This window comes from Poromitra crassiceps (assembly GCF_964638095.1).
Source record: "Poromitra crassiceps genome assembly, chromosome: 21".
In the NCBI taxonomy this organism is placed as follows: Eukaryota; Metazoa; Chordata; class Actinopteri; order Beryciformes; family Melamphaidae; genus Poromitra; species Poromitra crassiceps.
The window spans coordinates 16,040,713-16,058,030 of NC_139638.1; the positions used below are offsets into that span (position 1 = coordinate 16,040,713).

The 17,318-nt window shown below is 46.5% G+C and overlaps 2 protein-coding genes across 3 annotated transcripts in view; one reads left to right on the forward strand and one right to left on the reverse strand.

The window, feature by feature from the left end:
• Positions 1-1,376: 1,376 nt before the first annotated feature.
• LOC310795289 (zinc finger and BTB domain-containing protein 26-like) lies at positions 1,377-4,377 on the reverse strand. The gene is made up of 3 exons (XM_083657343.1): positions 4,237-4,377; positions 3,100-3,420; positions 1,377-2,715 (listed from the first exon to the last, which is right to left on the reverse strand). Exons 2-3 carry the CDS (start codon positions 3,406-3,408, stop codon positions 1,627-1,629), a joined length of 1,398 nt encoding a protein of 465 aa, XP_083513469.1. The 5' UTR covers positions 3,409-3,420; positions 4,237-4,377; the 3' UTR covers positions 1,377-1,626.
• Positions 4,378-5,483: 1,106 nt separating this feature from the next.
• The window catches only part of jak2a (Janus kinase 2a), a 45,248-nt gene continuing 33,413 nt past the window's right edge, over positions 5,484-17,318 (forward strand). For both annotated transcript variants that reach the window (XR_014553642.1, XM_083657854.1), the window contains exons 1-2: positions 5,484-5,700; positions 10,425-10,697. Coding sequence is in view for 1 of the 2 variants with exons in the window: in XM_083657854.1 (XP_083513980.1) it covers positions 10,454-10,697 (244 nt within the window). In the remaining variant the exon portion in view is untranslated. The remainder of the gene's footprint in view (positions 5,701-10,424; positions 10,698-17,318) is intronic.

The window sequence follows — 17,318 nt, forward strand, 5'->3', positions numbered from 1 at the left end:
ATTCTCAGCGGCTTCCTTGTTTTGCTGGGGAGTACAAAAACATTACATTTGTTGTCTGCACAGCCCCACCACACAACAGCTTTTAGCTATGTTTAATTCGAGGAAAATGACGCTGGTGTATGGAGGTGAATGGAGAGCTTTCCCCCGTGAAGGGCGTGGCCTATTTCATGCAGTGTCTCTATATCTAATATAAAGTGCAGCAGCTGTCTGTCTGTTGGGAAAACCCCCAATGCAACCGTGTCTGAGGCTCGCAACCGTGTCTGAGGCTCATTCACTTGCACTGTACATACATACATGGTAGACGATGTACAGATATTCACCTTATGTTCAAACACAGGGGTCAGCCAGTTATTTCCTATTGTGTTGACACTTCCTGTGACAGTACAGTACTAGTGAGCAGGTAAAACAGACGTGACAGTGTTTTGAACAGGAAGTCATAACACAACTGGGTCAAGTGGGCGGGGCTACATAAGGTGAATAGCACAACAGATCTGCACGCTAAATGCTACGGATTTGAACTGAGCAGAGTGCATCCATCCACACACAGAAGAACTAAAAGCTGCAGAAATGGCAGAAGGACCATTACTTCCAGTCATTAGCCAGATGCTACAGTATGAACTCATTTCCATCACATTTTACAGCCCTGCACAGCTTGTCACCACTCGGCTCTACTTGTTTCAACCCGATGGACGTTTTGCTTCCACCGCTGGTGATCTGCCCCCGCCCACCCCCGCCCACCTGGTCATCATAGCGACCGCATATCTGCCCTCCGCCCATATTCCGAAGTAGGCTATAACATATAACGTTACAATTAAATCCATACACAGAACTTTTAAACTGTTTATGAAATACTGGTGCCTCTAAATGACCTACAGTGTACATGGGCAAATGTGACAATCGGCCAGGGGAATGGATATGACTTTGTTGTTAGTCAAACTCACATGCGCTGCACGAGGGACAGGGGTTGCGCTACAGAGTGAAGCCTCTACCCCGGCGGCCTCTCACCTGGCAAGACCACGGCTTCACCAAAGCCCCGCCTGCGGCCTAGCGGAGCCGACGCTGCAGACAGCTACAAAGGGCTTCCTGAGGAGCGGATTTTTTTTTCTCTCAAAACAATTGAAAACCACCGTCATGTTAAGCTGAGTAAGGAGATCGCTTTTATTTCACCAGAGCCGAAGGCAGCAACACAAAAGACTGATGGAAATAACAGAAGAGAAGGTAATCCCCACTAAACTGGTATCCAGCATTGACAGTAGATAGAGTAGACACGATTCTGCCTGACCAATCAGTCGTCTGCAGTGTTTTCATGTCACCGTATGGTACCGGGTCCACAGCGCTAGAACCTCAACAAAGCAGAGACCAAAAGCAGCACGACTCAACCCGGGCTGGCCAGGTTTTTGATCGGTGGAATGAGACAAAAAAGCGAGACGAGCTGGGCGGGGCCGCGCTGATACCAGCGGTGGAAATGGGCCATAACTCAGCCATTCTCAACAAGTGTGACGGGACACACCGGTGAATTAAAATCAATTAGCTTAGCGTTGTCTTTGTGCTTGCTGGTCCCTTGTTTGAAATGACACTATAACAATTGCATTACGTTTGACGGTATAACCGCCACTTTCAGTAACTTTAGTCCGCAATCTCCTCCAGCACATTTTGCAGGCTGCTCTTGCCGTGGATGTCCTTCAGGTGGCGCCGCAGGCCGGGCTTGTGCGCAAAGTGCACGGCGCAGTAGTTGCACTTGTGGGGCTTGTCCCCCGTGTGCAGGTTGAGGTGGTCTTGCAGCGTGGCCTTCTGGGAAAACGTCTTGTGGCACAGGGGGCATCGGAAGGGCTTGACGCCGGTGTGGACGCGTATGTGCCGCGTCAGGTTGCTCTTCTGGGAGAAGCTCTTCCCGCAGACCAGGCAGAGGTACTGCCGGTGCTCCTTCAGGTGGCCCACGTAGCTCTCCAGGTGCTGGAAGACGCGGTCGCACCTCCGGCACAGGTACGGCCTCTGGACCAGCAGGCTGTCGGCGGCGTCGCCCGTCCGCCCGCCCGCTCCGGCTAGGTGACCCCGCGTGAGGCAAAGCAGACGGGACTCCATCGACTCACCGCCTTCTTGCAGATGAGCGGCCAGCATGTACATTTCCTCCTCTTCCCTCGGCCGCTCCTCGCCCGGTTCCTCCCGGTCCTGGGAGCTGTCCACCAGCTCTGCCTGGGGAGCGGCACTCGCCCTGGTCGGAGAGGACCTGTGGTCCCTGAAAGGCGTGGGAGGACGCTGCTTTCGTCGGTGGGCGCCTGCGTGGTGGTAGAGGTGGAAGGATGAGCTGCTTGCGTGGACGTCTCCGCCTTCCTCCAGGGTGTCCAAGCTGTGGGCTGCGTCCTCACATAACTCCACTTTAACTTTCACCGGCTTATCGTCCCTCGACTTGGGCTTATTTCCACCCGCCCCCACATCCTCCGTACTCGCTTCCGCCTGATCCCGGAAGCTGGTGCTGGGCTGGGGGTCGTCTCGTTCCTCCTGATCTGGGAAGGTAGTGCTGGACCATCCGCTGTCCGGCTGCTGGGCTTCTCCTTCTTCTCCTTCTCCTTCACACTCTGCGCTTCTCTCCAGTTTCAGATAGGCCAGGGTGGGGCTGAGGTACTGGGAGACGGCCTGGGCACAGCGCTCCACCACCTGGCTCATCTGGAGTGCGCTGGCTGCGGTCAGGTAGCTCACAAGTTCTCTCAGAGGGACCTGCACAGGAGACATGGACAGAATGGAGGTGAACCAGTGGTGTGTGTTGTAGGTGTTAGGTGGTCAGTATACTGCAGGGGGCGACGTGCGAGATGCACCATCTGATTTCACCAACTAACAGTTGTTCCTGGACCAACATTTCTTCCTAGTATGGGCTGGGGAAACCCCGCCCCCGAACTAATTTGATTGGTCGCTGCAATGGCTTCTTCCTTAAAATGTGCGGGAAGGGAAAAAAATGTGGTTAAGATTGACTACAGTTGAGAAGAGTCGATCCTGAGTCTATGGAAGTATGCTACAGTATTTGGAGGTGTGTGTGTGTAATTATTAGAAATTGTGAATATAAAAGAAGACTCTATGGAAGTAAAAGAGTGGATCAGACTGCACCTCCAGGAGGCCGGTGTAGCAGGAGAGCAGGAGCCTCCTGCCGACCTCCCCGCTGGACACCACGCCCACGCTGAGCTCCGCTCGCCCTTGGTGAAGCAGGAACTGGTCCCGCAGGAAGTCGGAGGACGCCGCCAGCACCACGCGGTGCCCGTGGAAGGGCAGAGGAGGGGGGGCAGCGGCACGCGGCCCCCCGAGGAGGAGGGTCACGTCACAGAAGCGCCGCTCCTCCCGCAGGGCGTTCATCTTGCCCAGGATGGAGTCACCGTGGGCGGGGAAACGAAACTGCAGGGTGTCCGAGGAGCTCGACATGATGGTCCGTGTCTGTTTGAGAGAATCGTTTTTTTTACAGTGTTACTACATGGGCTGACAGAAAGCTGCCAACAGTAGGCAAGATATTCCACAGTTGTATACTAGCAGTGGTTCTAAAATCTTTTCACACGAAGGACCCCTAAACAGACCCCCATTTGATAGGATTTTGTCCCACGGACCCCCATATGATAATAAGATTGATGCTTTTAGATGTTTTATTACAGAAAGTGTCTAAAACCCATGACCAAAATAGTCATTGTGTTACTTATGAATGGAATTATAGCCAAAATAAATGAGGCTGGGGACCCCCTGGAACCCCGTCAAGGACCCCTGGGGGTCCCCGGACCCCATTTGAGAACCACTGGTACAGTATTTACTAGGTAGGGCATGCATACTACACTACACGTACGCCCGCACATGCACGCACACGCAGTCACACACACACGCACGCACACACACACACACACACACACACACACACACACACACACACACACACACACACACACACACACACACACACACACTGTCCACTCCACACAGCATAGCAGAGCTCCAGTTTTCACACGGCTGGATCCCAAAGTACGACTGGAATTTTGTCTTGATGCGGAAAAAGTTGAATAGGAACTCCTGGTCCTGGGATAGTAAATAGCATTATGTATTTACTGCCAATTAGAACCCACATATCTATGGATACACTGTCAAATCACGGCTCTCCCATCATATCATCACCAGATGGTTTCATGCTTTTGGTATATGTGGTGAAGCGAAATGTAGTCATCTGAATTATGCAAACAGAATAAAAGACAACTGACAATCCAACCCCACCTTTTACTGCAGGGCTCATCCTCGGTGATTGACCGACTAGCAGCAGCGGACGAGCCGAGCTTTCCTCGGCAGGCAATTATTATAAAAGGCAGCCAGGACACTATTCTATTAATTAGCCTGTCTGATGTCGGACACCGTTTTTTATCTATAATAAACACAGGGATAAAGAAAGACCTACTCGTCTGCTGAAGGATGACGTGCAGCGGACAACAACGACTAGCGACGGTCATTCAAACGTGAGAGAGACAGAGAGCCATGGCCAAAGAGCGCTTCCTGCTTCTGTCATGTCAGTTGCGCGCAGGAGCGCATGCATTAATTAATTAACCCCTTCAATGCCTTAATTATACAGGGCGCCATACAGGGGTCCTGTTTAAACGAGGCAACGCTATATCCTACCGTATGCATGTTTTTCCACTCAAACGACATGCATGCATGCATGCGGATTCGTTGGCAATGATGACAGGCTGTACAACAAAGTAGCACAACATAGGTGCAACGCCCAAAACAAACCGCTCGGGGGTGCTCGTGTTTATCTAATTCACTCAGAGCTAAACTTGCCACAGTTTCTAAGTCGAATTGAAAATTAATTGTAATAACTGTACATACCTATCATTAGTCTCACGTGGTCAGACGTCAGACCCAATGTCTTGGCTATATCATGCGAGACTTCATACATATTTTGTGCAGCAGCAGTAGACTCTCAGTCGTGGTGTTTGTAACAATAGGATTGTTAGTTCCTAGTGCATGTTGTTCGGGGGAACAATAACAGTGGGACACCAGTCGGATACTGATGAGTACAGCAGCTAGGCTAGACTAGAACAAACGTTATGTTTATGTTATATATGTCTGTTACAATAAACGTTTTAAAGTAAGCAAGAGTCATGCTTTAACCGTCCATTCTGTAGGGTCATTGATACAAGACGGACATGAAACAGTGTTTTGAGGAGAACTGACCGAGGAGTCGTGCACTTCGTTTCAGCGTGGAGTATAAACCTACCGTCATTGAACGCATCATGGCCAGTGTGCCACGCCCTCCTCAGACACAAGAGCCTGGTGACGCGAGGTGAGCTGTGCTGTGCCGTGCCGTGCTGTCTGGGGGGCTGGCCCGGGCTGCCCGGGGTCTAGTGAGGTTGAGTCAGGGAGGAGGAGGAGGTAGCGCTGGTGGGTCGTGGGTGGGTAAAGACCTCGCTTCTGCAAAACGAAACACAACCCAACTCAGCTTGTTCGGAGGAGCTGCCTACAGATGACAGAATGTCTGAACACGAAGACAAGAGAGACAGGCAGTGACTCACCGGACCACCGACTGTTAATAATAATGAAAGTTAACCAACAACTGTGACGCAAAGACTGCGTATACGTTGGACTGTGGTTTACCGTGATCCATCCAGGCAGGTTAAATGTGTCGGGACTAACGTTACAAAGGAATCAGTTGAGTTTGGAGTTACCTGGCCCAACTACTGACAAGTAAGTACTGTATGTGTGTCTGTTTTGATGGTTGAGAGCTGTCAACGACGCTTGTTCTGTATGCGTACTGTCTCTGTATCTGTCTCTGTCTCTGTCTCTGTCTCTGTCTCTGTCTCTGTCTCTGTCTCTGTCTCTGTCATGTCATGCTCACCAAGCCAGTTCTTTTCTGCTGATCTGTGGTGTGAATGTGTGAACATGAGACAGGAACCAGACTAGTGCCGTGAGAGGAGTCTGTCAGTTCATTAAGTTGTAAAACCTGAGGATGCTCCATATAGACAAGTGGGAGACAGTATCTGATCGTTGTGTATACTCATACGGTCTAGAAGGGCTAACGGTCTACGGCTAGTCATTAAAAATACTATTGTTTTCCATGTAGAGTCTCTAGACTGTGCCCACCTCATTAACCATCAAAGTAGCCTACTTTTGTAACTTGTCTTCCGTATCATAATATTTACTGGAACAACATCATCTGTGACACAGATGTGTCTTTAACGGGGAACTTATTTTTTTCTGTGTGAACATTCTGTGAGTCACCGTAAGAAATGTTTAAGTTATTCCTCCAGTTGTTTTGTCTAAAGGGGAACACACAGCGACAGCTAGGTCAAAACGATGTCAAGTCAGCCTACATGTATTCTAATCTCATGCCAGTTTTTACCATAGATAGACTTCTATCTAGATCTGAACAATATCATCAATATGAAACATCTCATACTATGGTGTGGTTGGGCCTCAAATGAATTGTCTGCCTGAGTCATGCTATTCCATCATGGTTTCAAGGAGGATGCGCAGCGATCTTCAAAAAGCTTCCTCGTCTTGTCCATAATATTGATGCATTTATATATATAGGCCAATGCCGGACCTGCCAATTCTGGTGTCTGCACGGTGCTGGGCTGTGAGCACAGGTCCCACTAGAGGACATTGGGCCCTCATGCCTCCCTCATGGAGTCTGTTTCTGACAGTTTGGTTAGAAACATGCACAGCAGTAGTCTGCTGGAGGTCTTTCTGTAGGGCTGTAGTGCTCCTCCTGTTCCTCCTCGCACAAAGGAGCAGATAGATACCGGTCCTCCTGCTGGGTTGATGCTCTTCTACGGCCCTGTCCAGTCCAGCTCTCCTCATGTAACAGCTGGTCTCCTGGTATCTCCTCCATGCTCTTGAGACTGTGCTTTGGAGACACAGCAAACCTTCTTGCAACAGAAAGTATATGGATGTACCATCCTGGAGGAGCTGGACTAGATGTGCAACCTGATTGGGGCAGCAGGTACCGCCCCATGCTACCAACCAGTAGTGAGAAGAAGGACACTAGCAGAACACAAAACTAGAGAAGAATCAGTCAGGATTTGGGCTCAGCATGATAATCTTCACAAACGTGAATAACTTTGATGACTTTTGGAACGTAAATGTGTTTAAAAAAACGTGACTTTTATAAAACGCTTCAAAAGGCATACAAGTTATTCATGTTTCGTGAAGAGTATCATGCTGAACCCCATAGACTTCCACTGAAAAACCAATGGCGGCGATTTCTGGATAAAGCCTACAAACATACATCATCCTTGCGGACTCTATGCATCAGATGGATTAAACAACGACAACAACAACAACAACAACAACAACAGCAGCAGTAGTAGCAGCAGCAGTAGTAGTAGTAGTAGTAGTAGTAGTAGTAGTAGTAGTAGTAGTGAAGAAGACCCTGGTCAGTTTACCATTTAGAGGCTATCTGTGCTTCTGCGGTGATATGATAGAGATATGACCATAATTCTATGGTGTTGTCCTGTGTGAAATGTGCACCGCAGCACGCAGAGAAAATAGAGCAGATGCTGACGCTCCACGTCGTGAGCCGCGAACGGAGCTCCGCTCGACGGCGGCGCTGATTTAAGTTGTAGATTAGCCTCCTGTTTCCACATTGACAATGTACGGAACAAATCAGGACGCTGTTTACAACGGAACTGAAACATACAGTCAATAAATGCTACATATATGCTCCTGGTAAGTGACACCGAAAGAATGAGTCAGGTACAACTCCACTGACTTATGATTGAATCATCATTCTGAGAAGTCTAAACATATCGCTTAGGGATGCTCCGATTTTGGCCGATACCGATATTAACATTGCTGTTTTGGCCGATATAAATCAATATTTACCGATGTCGATATGATCTATACTACTGAAAAATGCATGTAAACACTGTGAATTTAAAAAAGTAATGCATTTCTTTATTTCCAAAACATTTGGAAATGTGATTAATAGATTTACCGCATTGTTTCCTCTCAATGTGAAAAGTTTGGCTGATACCGATAACGATATTAACATTGCAACATCGGACCCATTCCGATATGTTAAAAAATGACTAACATCTGCCGATACCGATATGATTGCAGATATATCGTGTATTCCTAATAATATCGCTCGCTGAAATGGCTACTTTGTTGCAGCATCACTATATGGGAAGTGAGTGGTATTCCTAACTAAAGGGCAATATGAACTTTAGACACAACTCAGTGTTTGTTCAGTGACTAAAGATTACAGGCGATAGTGAGACCATCTTTTTACATATTCTTCTGCCAGGTTGTTGTTGTTGTTGTTGTTGTTGTTGTTGTTGTTGTGTCTCAAATGTAAGAGGAAGGGGGATTTTCACAACGGCTTCCTTTTTACAGATTCACAGCCAATGACAAAACGTGGAATTGCGGTTAAATAGTGGTAAAATGTAGGACCTGGATGGCTTCACTTGTAGAACGCGTGTAGGTAGATATGTCTGGTTCAGGGTCCATCTTGCCAGTTGCAGAGTACAAAACAGTGCAGAAAGTTCAGAGGTTGAAGAGGCAGGTGGAAAGAGAGTGAAGGGAAAGTTGTGTGACTGACATCAGTAGCACACAGTAGAATAGAGCAGCCATGAAGGACAGACAGAGTCTGCTTTAGCTGATAGCTATGGCTTCAGTTAGCATGCTGATAAAATACAACAAGGAACTGCTCTCATTCTGCCTGCCTCCTGCATGATAAACGTATGGGTGTGTGTATACACACACACACACACACACGCACGCACGCACACACACACACACACACACACACACACACACACGACACACACACACACACACACACACACACACACACACACACACACACACACACACACAGCACAGCACAGCGGTCTCCAACCATGTGGCATCGAGAGGCACCATGCAGTGTCCAAAACGAACATCTTGGCTCTCCTGCCAGGATGTGGTGAACATGTTGCCAGTAGGTGGCGCTATGCCGAATTGCACGGAAACAGGGCACTGGACTCCATCGGGTCCCCCTTAGCACACTCCCCCAGTTTGAAGTCGATCCGACCAACGGTTCTCGAGATACGCGAAGGACAGACAGAGAGACAGACAGACAGACAGACAGACAGAGTGACAGACAGACAGAGTGACAGACAGTGAGACAGAGAGACAGACAGACAGACACTGCTGGCATTATAGTAGTAGATAGAGAACACACACTCAGCACCTGCAAGCTGTTTGCCAGAAGAAGACGATGAAGAACTCACACAAACAGCACTGTTGTTCAGATTAAAACAGAAATGTAGCCACCTCAGGTTACCTAGGCGACCAGCCGCATAACGAGAGGACCACAGCCAATGACAGCTCAGCGATCAGCAAATCACTGTATCCTTGTAGCCTATGTGGAGAGTGAAACTGTAGTCAAGTCAAGTCAAGTTTATTTATATAGCACATTTCATACATAAAGCAAAGTGCTTCACAAGACATTACAGACAGAGAGAATAAAAGAAGATAAAAAGACAATTAAAAGCATAAAGGCAATAAGATGCTTCACGTATGGTCAATACAAGAAAATAATAGGATAAATAGACATTTCAACAGTTAAAAGCGGTGTTAAACAGAAAAGTTTTTAGACTATTTTTAAAACTAGGAAGTGTTGAGGAGAATCTGAGGGCCTCAGGCAGGTTGTTCCAGCTAACAGCAGCACAGTACATGTGTAAAGGCGGCCCTGCCCTGGTTTGAGTGGATCCTTGGGACAGCTATTAGGCCAGACCCAGCTGACCTGAGAGGTCTAGTTGGTTCATAGCGAGGGAGGAGATCTGCTAAGTATTGTGGGCCTAGGCCGTTGAGCGGTTTGTAGGCTAAAAGAAGGATTTTAAATGTAATTCTGTGACCTACAGGGAGCCAGTGTAGAGATTTAAGAACAGGGGTAATATGATTAGCCCTCCCAGTCCTAGTTAAGACCCTCGCAGCAGCATTTTGAATGAGCTGGAGTTGCCTAAGTTCTTTATTTGACAGACCGGAGAAAAGGCTGTTACAGTTAATCCAATCTACTGTAAATAAAGGCATGAATTAGTTTTTCTAAGTCCTGACTGGACGTGAAGCCCCTAATCCGAGCAATGTTTTTAAGATGATAAAAAGCAGATTTTCTGACCGACTTAATGTGTGAGCTGAAATTTAAGATCGGAGTCGATGATAACTCCAAGGTTTTTTTACTTGGTCGTAGATAGGAAGAAAGTGTATCAAACTTGGTCCAGCACTACTGATGATGACGTATACACATGGTATCATAGGTGAACTTTGAGATGACAGAGCGCAAGAGGCTCAAACTCAGAGATTATGCTATTCCTTGATTATTTTTTCTTAAATCCAAGCACTTTCAAGTACTTTCCAGACCCGTGGCAACCCTGATCTTTATGCACTAATAGCTTTTCTTCTCCTTCTTCTCTGTCTCCTGACAGGTCCAGCAGATGTTTGTCCTGAGCTGCACATGGGCTGTGTTACACTGAGGGCCATGGACCTGCCCGCCTCCTGTCCCTCAGCACGTCACAATGGCCACCTGCCTGACGTGGACGGCAGCACAGGCGGACCGGACTCCAAACAGGAAGTGACCGCCACCTGTCTGACGGTGCACCTGTACCGCCTGGGGAGCGACGGACCAGGAAGTGAGCTCACCTACCCTGCCGGGGACTACGTGGTCGAGGAGCTGTGCATCGACGCAGCCAAAGCATGTGGTGAGTCAGGAGAGGATTTGAGCTGTGAAGCTTTACCACTATACCGACATACATGTACAGTACACACGCACGCACGCGCGCACACACACACACACACACACACACACACACACACACACACACACACACACACACACACACACACACACACACACACACACACACACACACACACACACACACACACACACACACACACACTAGGCATAGACTATGTATATACATGTGTTGGATTTTACAGTTGAATGAGTTACTTAGGCTATTGTATGGGGAAAATAGAGAGGTCAATATAGAGCAAGCTATCAGAACCATGGACAGCGCTCTGACACCTGCTAACAGACAGTCAAAGTAAGCAGAACCTGAGAGAGGAGGAACTGTCTCTTTCACTGTGGTTCTGACACGACTGCTGACTTCAACATGTTTCATGTTGTTGAATGTTGATTTGATGTTGAATAATTATCATTTTGTTATAGATTTCTACTGACCATTTTACAAAAAAGAAAACCGTTGCAGAGATGGGTTTGCCTTTCCGGGGCAAATAATAAACAAATCAATCTTGTTTGTTTTATCATAATCATGATAATGTATTCAAATCAATGTGGTAATGACTTATTGATGTCACAATGCTACATGTAGCACCTTTAATGGTCAGGAAGAATTCTTAGTGAGTGTGTGTTTTAGCTTTAGGTTATTTTCTTGATCTCTTTTGGTTTAATTTCTCCAGCTTTACTTCGTCGCACAAATTTACAGTCTATCTTTCATGAGCAGCTCTGTGTTAACGACCATGCTCAGTCTGTATTCTCTCTCTCTCTCTCTCCAGCAGGCTGATATCAGTCTGTATTCTGTCTGTTTCTCCCTCTCTCTCTCTCTCTCCAGCAGGCTGATATCAGTCTGTATTCTCTCTCTCTCTCTCTCTCCAGCAGGCTGATATCAGTCTGTATTCTCTCTCTCTCTCTCTCTCCAGCAGGCTGATATCAGTCTGTATTCTGTCTGTTTCTCTCTCTCTTTTTCCAGCAGGCTGATATCAGTCTGTATTCTCTCTCTCTCTCTCTCTCCAGCAGGCTGATATCAGTCTGTATTCTCTCTCTCTCTCTCTCTCTCTCCAGCAGGCTGATATCAGTCTGTATTCTCTCTCTCTCTCTCTCTCCAGCAGGCTGATATCAGTCTGTATTCTCTCTCTCTCTCTCTCTCCAGCAGGCTGATATCAGTCTGTATTCTGTCTGTTTCTCTCTCTCTTTTTCCAGCAGGCTGATATCAGTCTGTATTCTGTCTGTTTCTCTCTCTCTCTCTCCAGCAGGCTGATATCAGTCTGTATTCTGTCTGTTTCTCTCTCTCTCTCTCTCCAGCAGGCTGATATCAGTCTGTATTCTGTCTGTTTCTCTCTCTCTTTTTCCAGCAGGCTGATATCAGTCTGTATTCTGTCTGTTTCTCTCTCTCTCTCTCTCCAGCAGGCTGATATCAGTCTGTATTCTGTCTGTTTCTCCCTCTCTCTCTCTCCAGCAGGCTGATATCAGTCTGTATTCTGTCTGTTTCTCCCTCTCTCTCTCTCCAGCAGGCTGATATCAGTCTGTATTCTGTCTGTTTCTCTCTCTCTCTCTCTCCAGCAGGCTGATATCAGTCTGTATTCTGTCTGTTTCTCTCTCTCTCTCTCTCCAGCAGGCTGATATCAGTCTGTATTCTGTCTGTTTCTCTCTCTCTCTCTCTCCAGCAGGCTGATATCAGTCTGTATTCTGTCTGTTTCTCTCTCTCTCTCTCCAGCAGGCTGATATCAGTCTGTATTCTGTCTGTTTCTCTCTCTCTCTCTCCAGCAGGCTGATATCAGTCTGTATTCTGTCTGTTTCTCTCTCTCTCTCTCCAGCAGGCTGATATCAGTCTGTATTCTGTCTGTTTCTCTCTCTCTCTCTCCAGCAGGCTGATATCAGTCTGTATTCTGTCTGTTTCTCTCTCTCTCTCTCTCCAGCAGGCTGATATCAGTCTGTATTCTGTCTGTTTCTCCCTCTCTCTCCAGCAGGCTGATATCAGTCTGTATTCTGTCTGTTTCTCCCTCTCTCTCTCTCCAGCAGGCTGATATCAGTCTGTATTCTGTCTGTTTCTCCCTCTCTCTCTCTCCAGCAGGCTGATATCAGTCTGTATTCTGTCTGTTTCTCTCTCTCTCTCTCCAGCAGGCTGATATCAGTCTGTATTCTGTCTGTTTCTCCCTCTCTCTCCAGCAGGCTGATATCAGTCTGTATTCTGTCTGTTTCTCTCTCTCTCTCTCCAGCAGGCTGATATCAGTCTGTATTCTGTCTGTTTCTCTCTCTCTCTCTCCAGCAGGCTGATATCAGTCTGTATTCTGTCTGTTTCTCTCTCTCTTTTTCCAGCAGGCTGATATCAGTCTGTATTCTGTCTGTTTCTCTCTCTCTCTCTCTCCAGCAGGCTGATATCAGTCTGTATTCTGTCTGTTTCTCTCTCTCTCTCTCTCCAGCAGGCTGATATCAGTCTGTATTCTGTCTGTTTCTCCCTCTCTCTCTCCAGCAGGCTGATATCAGTCTGTATTCTGTCTGTTTCTCCCTCTCTCTCTCTCCAGCAGGCTGATATCAGTCTGTATTCTGTCTGTTTCTCTCTCTCTCTCTCCAGCAGGCTGATATCAGTCTGTATTCTGTCTGTTTCTCTCTCTCTCTCTCTCCAGCAGGCTGATATCAGTCTGTATTCTGTCTGTTTCTCTCTCTCTCTCTCTCCAGCAGGCTGATATCAGTCTGTATTCTGTCTGTTTCTCCCTCTCTTTCCAGCAGGCTGATATCAGTCTGTATTCTGTCTGTTTCTCTCTCTCTCTCTCTCCAGCAGGCTGATATCAGTCTGTATTCTGTCTGTTTCTCTCTCTCTCTCTCCAGCAGGCTGATATCAGTCTGTATTCTGTCTGTTTCTCTCTCTCTCTCTCCAGCAGGCTGATATCAGTCTGTATTCTGTCTGTTTCTCTCTCTCTCTCTCCAGCAGGCTGATATCAGTCTGTATTCTGTCTGTTTCTCTCTCTCTCCAGCAGGCTGATATCAGTCTGTATTCTGTCTGTTTCTCTCTCTCTCTCTCCAGCAGGCTGATATCAGTCTGTATTCTGTCTGTTCCTCTCTCTCTCTCTCTCCAGCAGGCTGATATCAGTCTGTATTCTGTCTGTTTCTCCCTCTCTCTCCAGCAGGCTGATATCAGTCTGTATTCTGTCTGTTTCTCCCTCTCTCTCTCTCCAGCAGGCTGATATCAGTCTGTATTCTGTCTGTTTCTCCCTCTCTCTCTCTCCAGCAGGCTGATATCAGTCTGTATTCTGTCTGTTTCTCTCTCTCTCTCTCCAGCAGGCTGATATCAGTCTGTATTCTGTCTGTTTCTCCCTCTCTCTCCAGCAGGCTGATATCAGTCTGTATTCTGTCTGTTTCTCTCTCTCTCTCTCCAGCAGGCTGATATCAGTCTGTATTCTGTCTGTTTCTCTCTCTCTTTTTCCAGCAGGCTGATATCAGTCTGTATTCTGTCTGTTTCTCTCTCTCTCTCTCTCCAGCAGGCTGATATCAGTCTGTATTCTGTCTGTTTCTCCCTCTCTCTCCAGCAGGCTGATATCAGTCTGTATTCTGTCTGTTTCTCTCTCTCTCCAGCAGGCTGATATCAGTCTGTATTCTGTCTGTTTCTCTCTCTCTTTTTCCAGCAGGCTGATATCAGTCTGTATTCTGTCTGTTTCTCTCTCTCTCTCTCTCTCTCCAGCAGGCTGATATCAGTCTGTATTCTGTCTGTTTCTCCCTCTCTCTCTCTCTCTCCAGCAGGCTGATATCAGTCTGTATTCTGTCTGTTTCTCTCTCTCTCTCTCTCTCTCCAGCAGGCTGATATCAGTCTGTATTCTGTCTGTTTCTCTCTCTCTCTCTCCAGCAGGCTGATACTGTATCAGGAAGTAGTTGACTGTTGTGTGTGTTTTGCTCTCTGCCAGTGCTATCTCTCTCTGCCACACTGCCCTGCTGCTCTTGTGCAGATAAGAAGTAACCTCTCTCTCTCTCTCCTCTTCTCTTCACTCCTCTTCCTCTTTCTGTCTCTTGACTATTTCACTCTGTTTCCCCTCCGTCTCTTCTTCTTCTCTGCTTCCTGTCACTTTGCTCTTTACGTTAGGGATGGGGCCGATCCGATCCAATATCGGTATCGGGTGCCGATATTGGCACTAATTCACGGATCGGATCGGATCGGAATCGTAAAAAAGAAAAACAAGAAAAAGAAAATTGCAATTCCAGCTGGCCGTAATTTGCCCATGTATAATAGTATCCTTTTTTGCCTTGTATATTTTCTTAATTTTGTCTGCTTTTTGCAAGGTATATTAAAAAAATAAATAAATAAATTGGCCAAATCTTTGCCTATACTGTATATTCAAGAAAAATATTGGTATCGGCATAATAGTAATATCGGCCGATATCCAAATTCAGGTATCAGAATCGGATCGGAAGTGAAAAAATGTGGATCAGTGCATCCCTACTTTACGTTCTACATTAGTTCCACCTGTCCTCCTCCTCTCCCACTCTGCCTGTTATGCTTTGACCACAATGGATTACCTCCATTCACCCGTCCAGATCACCTCCTCGCGCCTCCATCGCTACATGGACTCAAAAGTCGCTCATCCCGGTCGCGACTCTTCTCCTCCCTGGTACCACAGTGGTGGAACGAGCTCCTCCCTTTCTGTCAGGAAAAAACACCTGGGCCCTTCCTGAACTACCATCCTTCTTCTTAACACGTTCACTGCCGTTGGCGAGTCAACTCGTCAAGCAGAAACCAACGGTTGACTGCCAATGGCGAGTCAACTCGTCAACAAAAAAAAAAAAAATTTTTGACGGTGGGACGTGGATCAAACCCTTTTACGTCTCCTATAAAAATATGGGAGCCACCGAACGTGTACAACCCATTCCACCGACCCACTAAGTGGCGACAGTGCTCTCCAGACTAGAGAAAGCCGAGCCAAAACTGCAGGGAAAAGCGTGAGGAAACCATTCTCATACTGTAGAATGGTTTGGCGAAAACGCTTTCGCGCTGGCGCACAACGGTGGCGCACAACGGTGGGGGGTTCCAAAAATAGACTGGGTGGAACACACTTTGAAACACGCAGCATAAAGCCCAGAATCGCAAAAGCTTCATCAAAGCTCTCAACCGAAACCCCAAGAAACGAGCGAGCCCATCCAGACTCGCCCGACGAGGGGCAGCCAGGCAGCACAGACAGCAGAAACTCGCTTGTGAGTTTGAAGGAGAGGGGGGTTTCCTGCTGTTATGGAGGAAATTACTGTTCAAAACTATTGTTTAGATGTCTGACGTCTTACTGATGCCAAAAATAAATGGTTAAAGTGACTGTTCTATCGAATTTCACAAAAAGGCATTTTTCTCACCTTTCATTTTCAGATGCTGAAACCATGCTGTATTCAACTGCTAATGCCTACATAACTACTAACTCTACAAACTAACTCTTTTAGACAGAGAAAGCACACATTCTATTAGTTCTTTTGAGATATTTTGTGTTCACAAAATCCTAACAGAAAAGAATCCTCGGCTCTTGAAAGATGAGAATCCTCAAAAAAAAAACCTTGGCAGAAGCTACCTACAGTAAAAAAAAAACTGTTGGCAGTGAATGTGTTAAAATAAATCCTACTAGTGCTACTTATTCCTTCTTAAAACTACTTTCTACAAGTGCTACTCTTTTTAAAAAAAAGTCTTCGCTGTCATAGACTGTTTGCACAGATCAGATGATTTCACTACTGTGGACAAAATGTGCTATTGCACTGTACGTTGCTAAACGACGTAATGTCATTGAATGTAGAAGAACCTGTTAGTCTTACAAATGGTCACAGCAAAGGTACTCACTTTATTTGGCTTACTTCAATCCTCAACAGAAGCATCGCAATTTTGCAAAAAAATTGTAATATGCTGTTATAGCGTTTCAGCTCAAAGTATTTATTTATAGTCTTTATTTTGGCTGTGCTGTTTTTGTCAATGAGTTCGCAGACTGAACTCTTACTCGATTAAGATCTTTTTGTGAATCACCACCAGGAAGAATCAATCAGCAGATCTAAAGCCACTGAACCTGTGTAGGAGGAGCAGAGAGGATGTGAACCTGTGTAGGAGGACAGGATCTCAACCTGTGTAGGAGGAGGACAGAGGATCTGAACCTGTGTAGGAGGAGGACAGAGGATCTGAACCTGCTTCATCTCTCAAACAACAAAGAGGTTTTCCTTCTTGAAGACTTGAATGGCCCAAAATCCCCCAACACAGTTCAAGGCACTCCCAGGAGAACTAAAGCTGTTGATAGGGCAAATAATAGCTTTACTCTTTATTATCGTAATTATAGTTAGTGTTAGCGCCTTCAGATAACTCTTGTTGTGATTTGGCGCTATATAAATATAAAATTGATTGATTGATATTGATATAGTTATTATATATGAATAATAAAATGTATTTCCTTACAGTTCAACAATGTTGAGTTGAGTTGAGCTATGATTACATTATAACATCTGGTGCGAGGACGTTGTGTGTAGGGGGGTTCCCTTTGGTTTTCTCTTTGTTCGCCATTGATATGGAAATCACGCTGAGCCTGAAGGAGCTCTGTGTGAAAAGACGTGCCGATAGTGAATCACATATGGT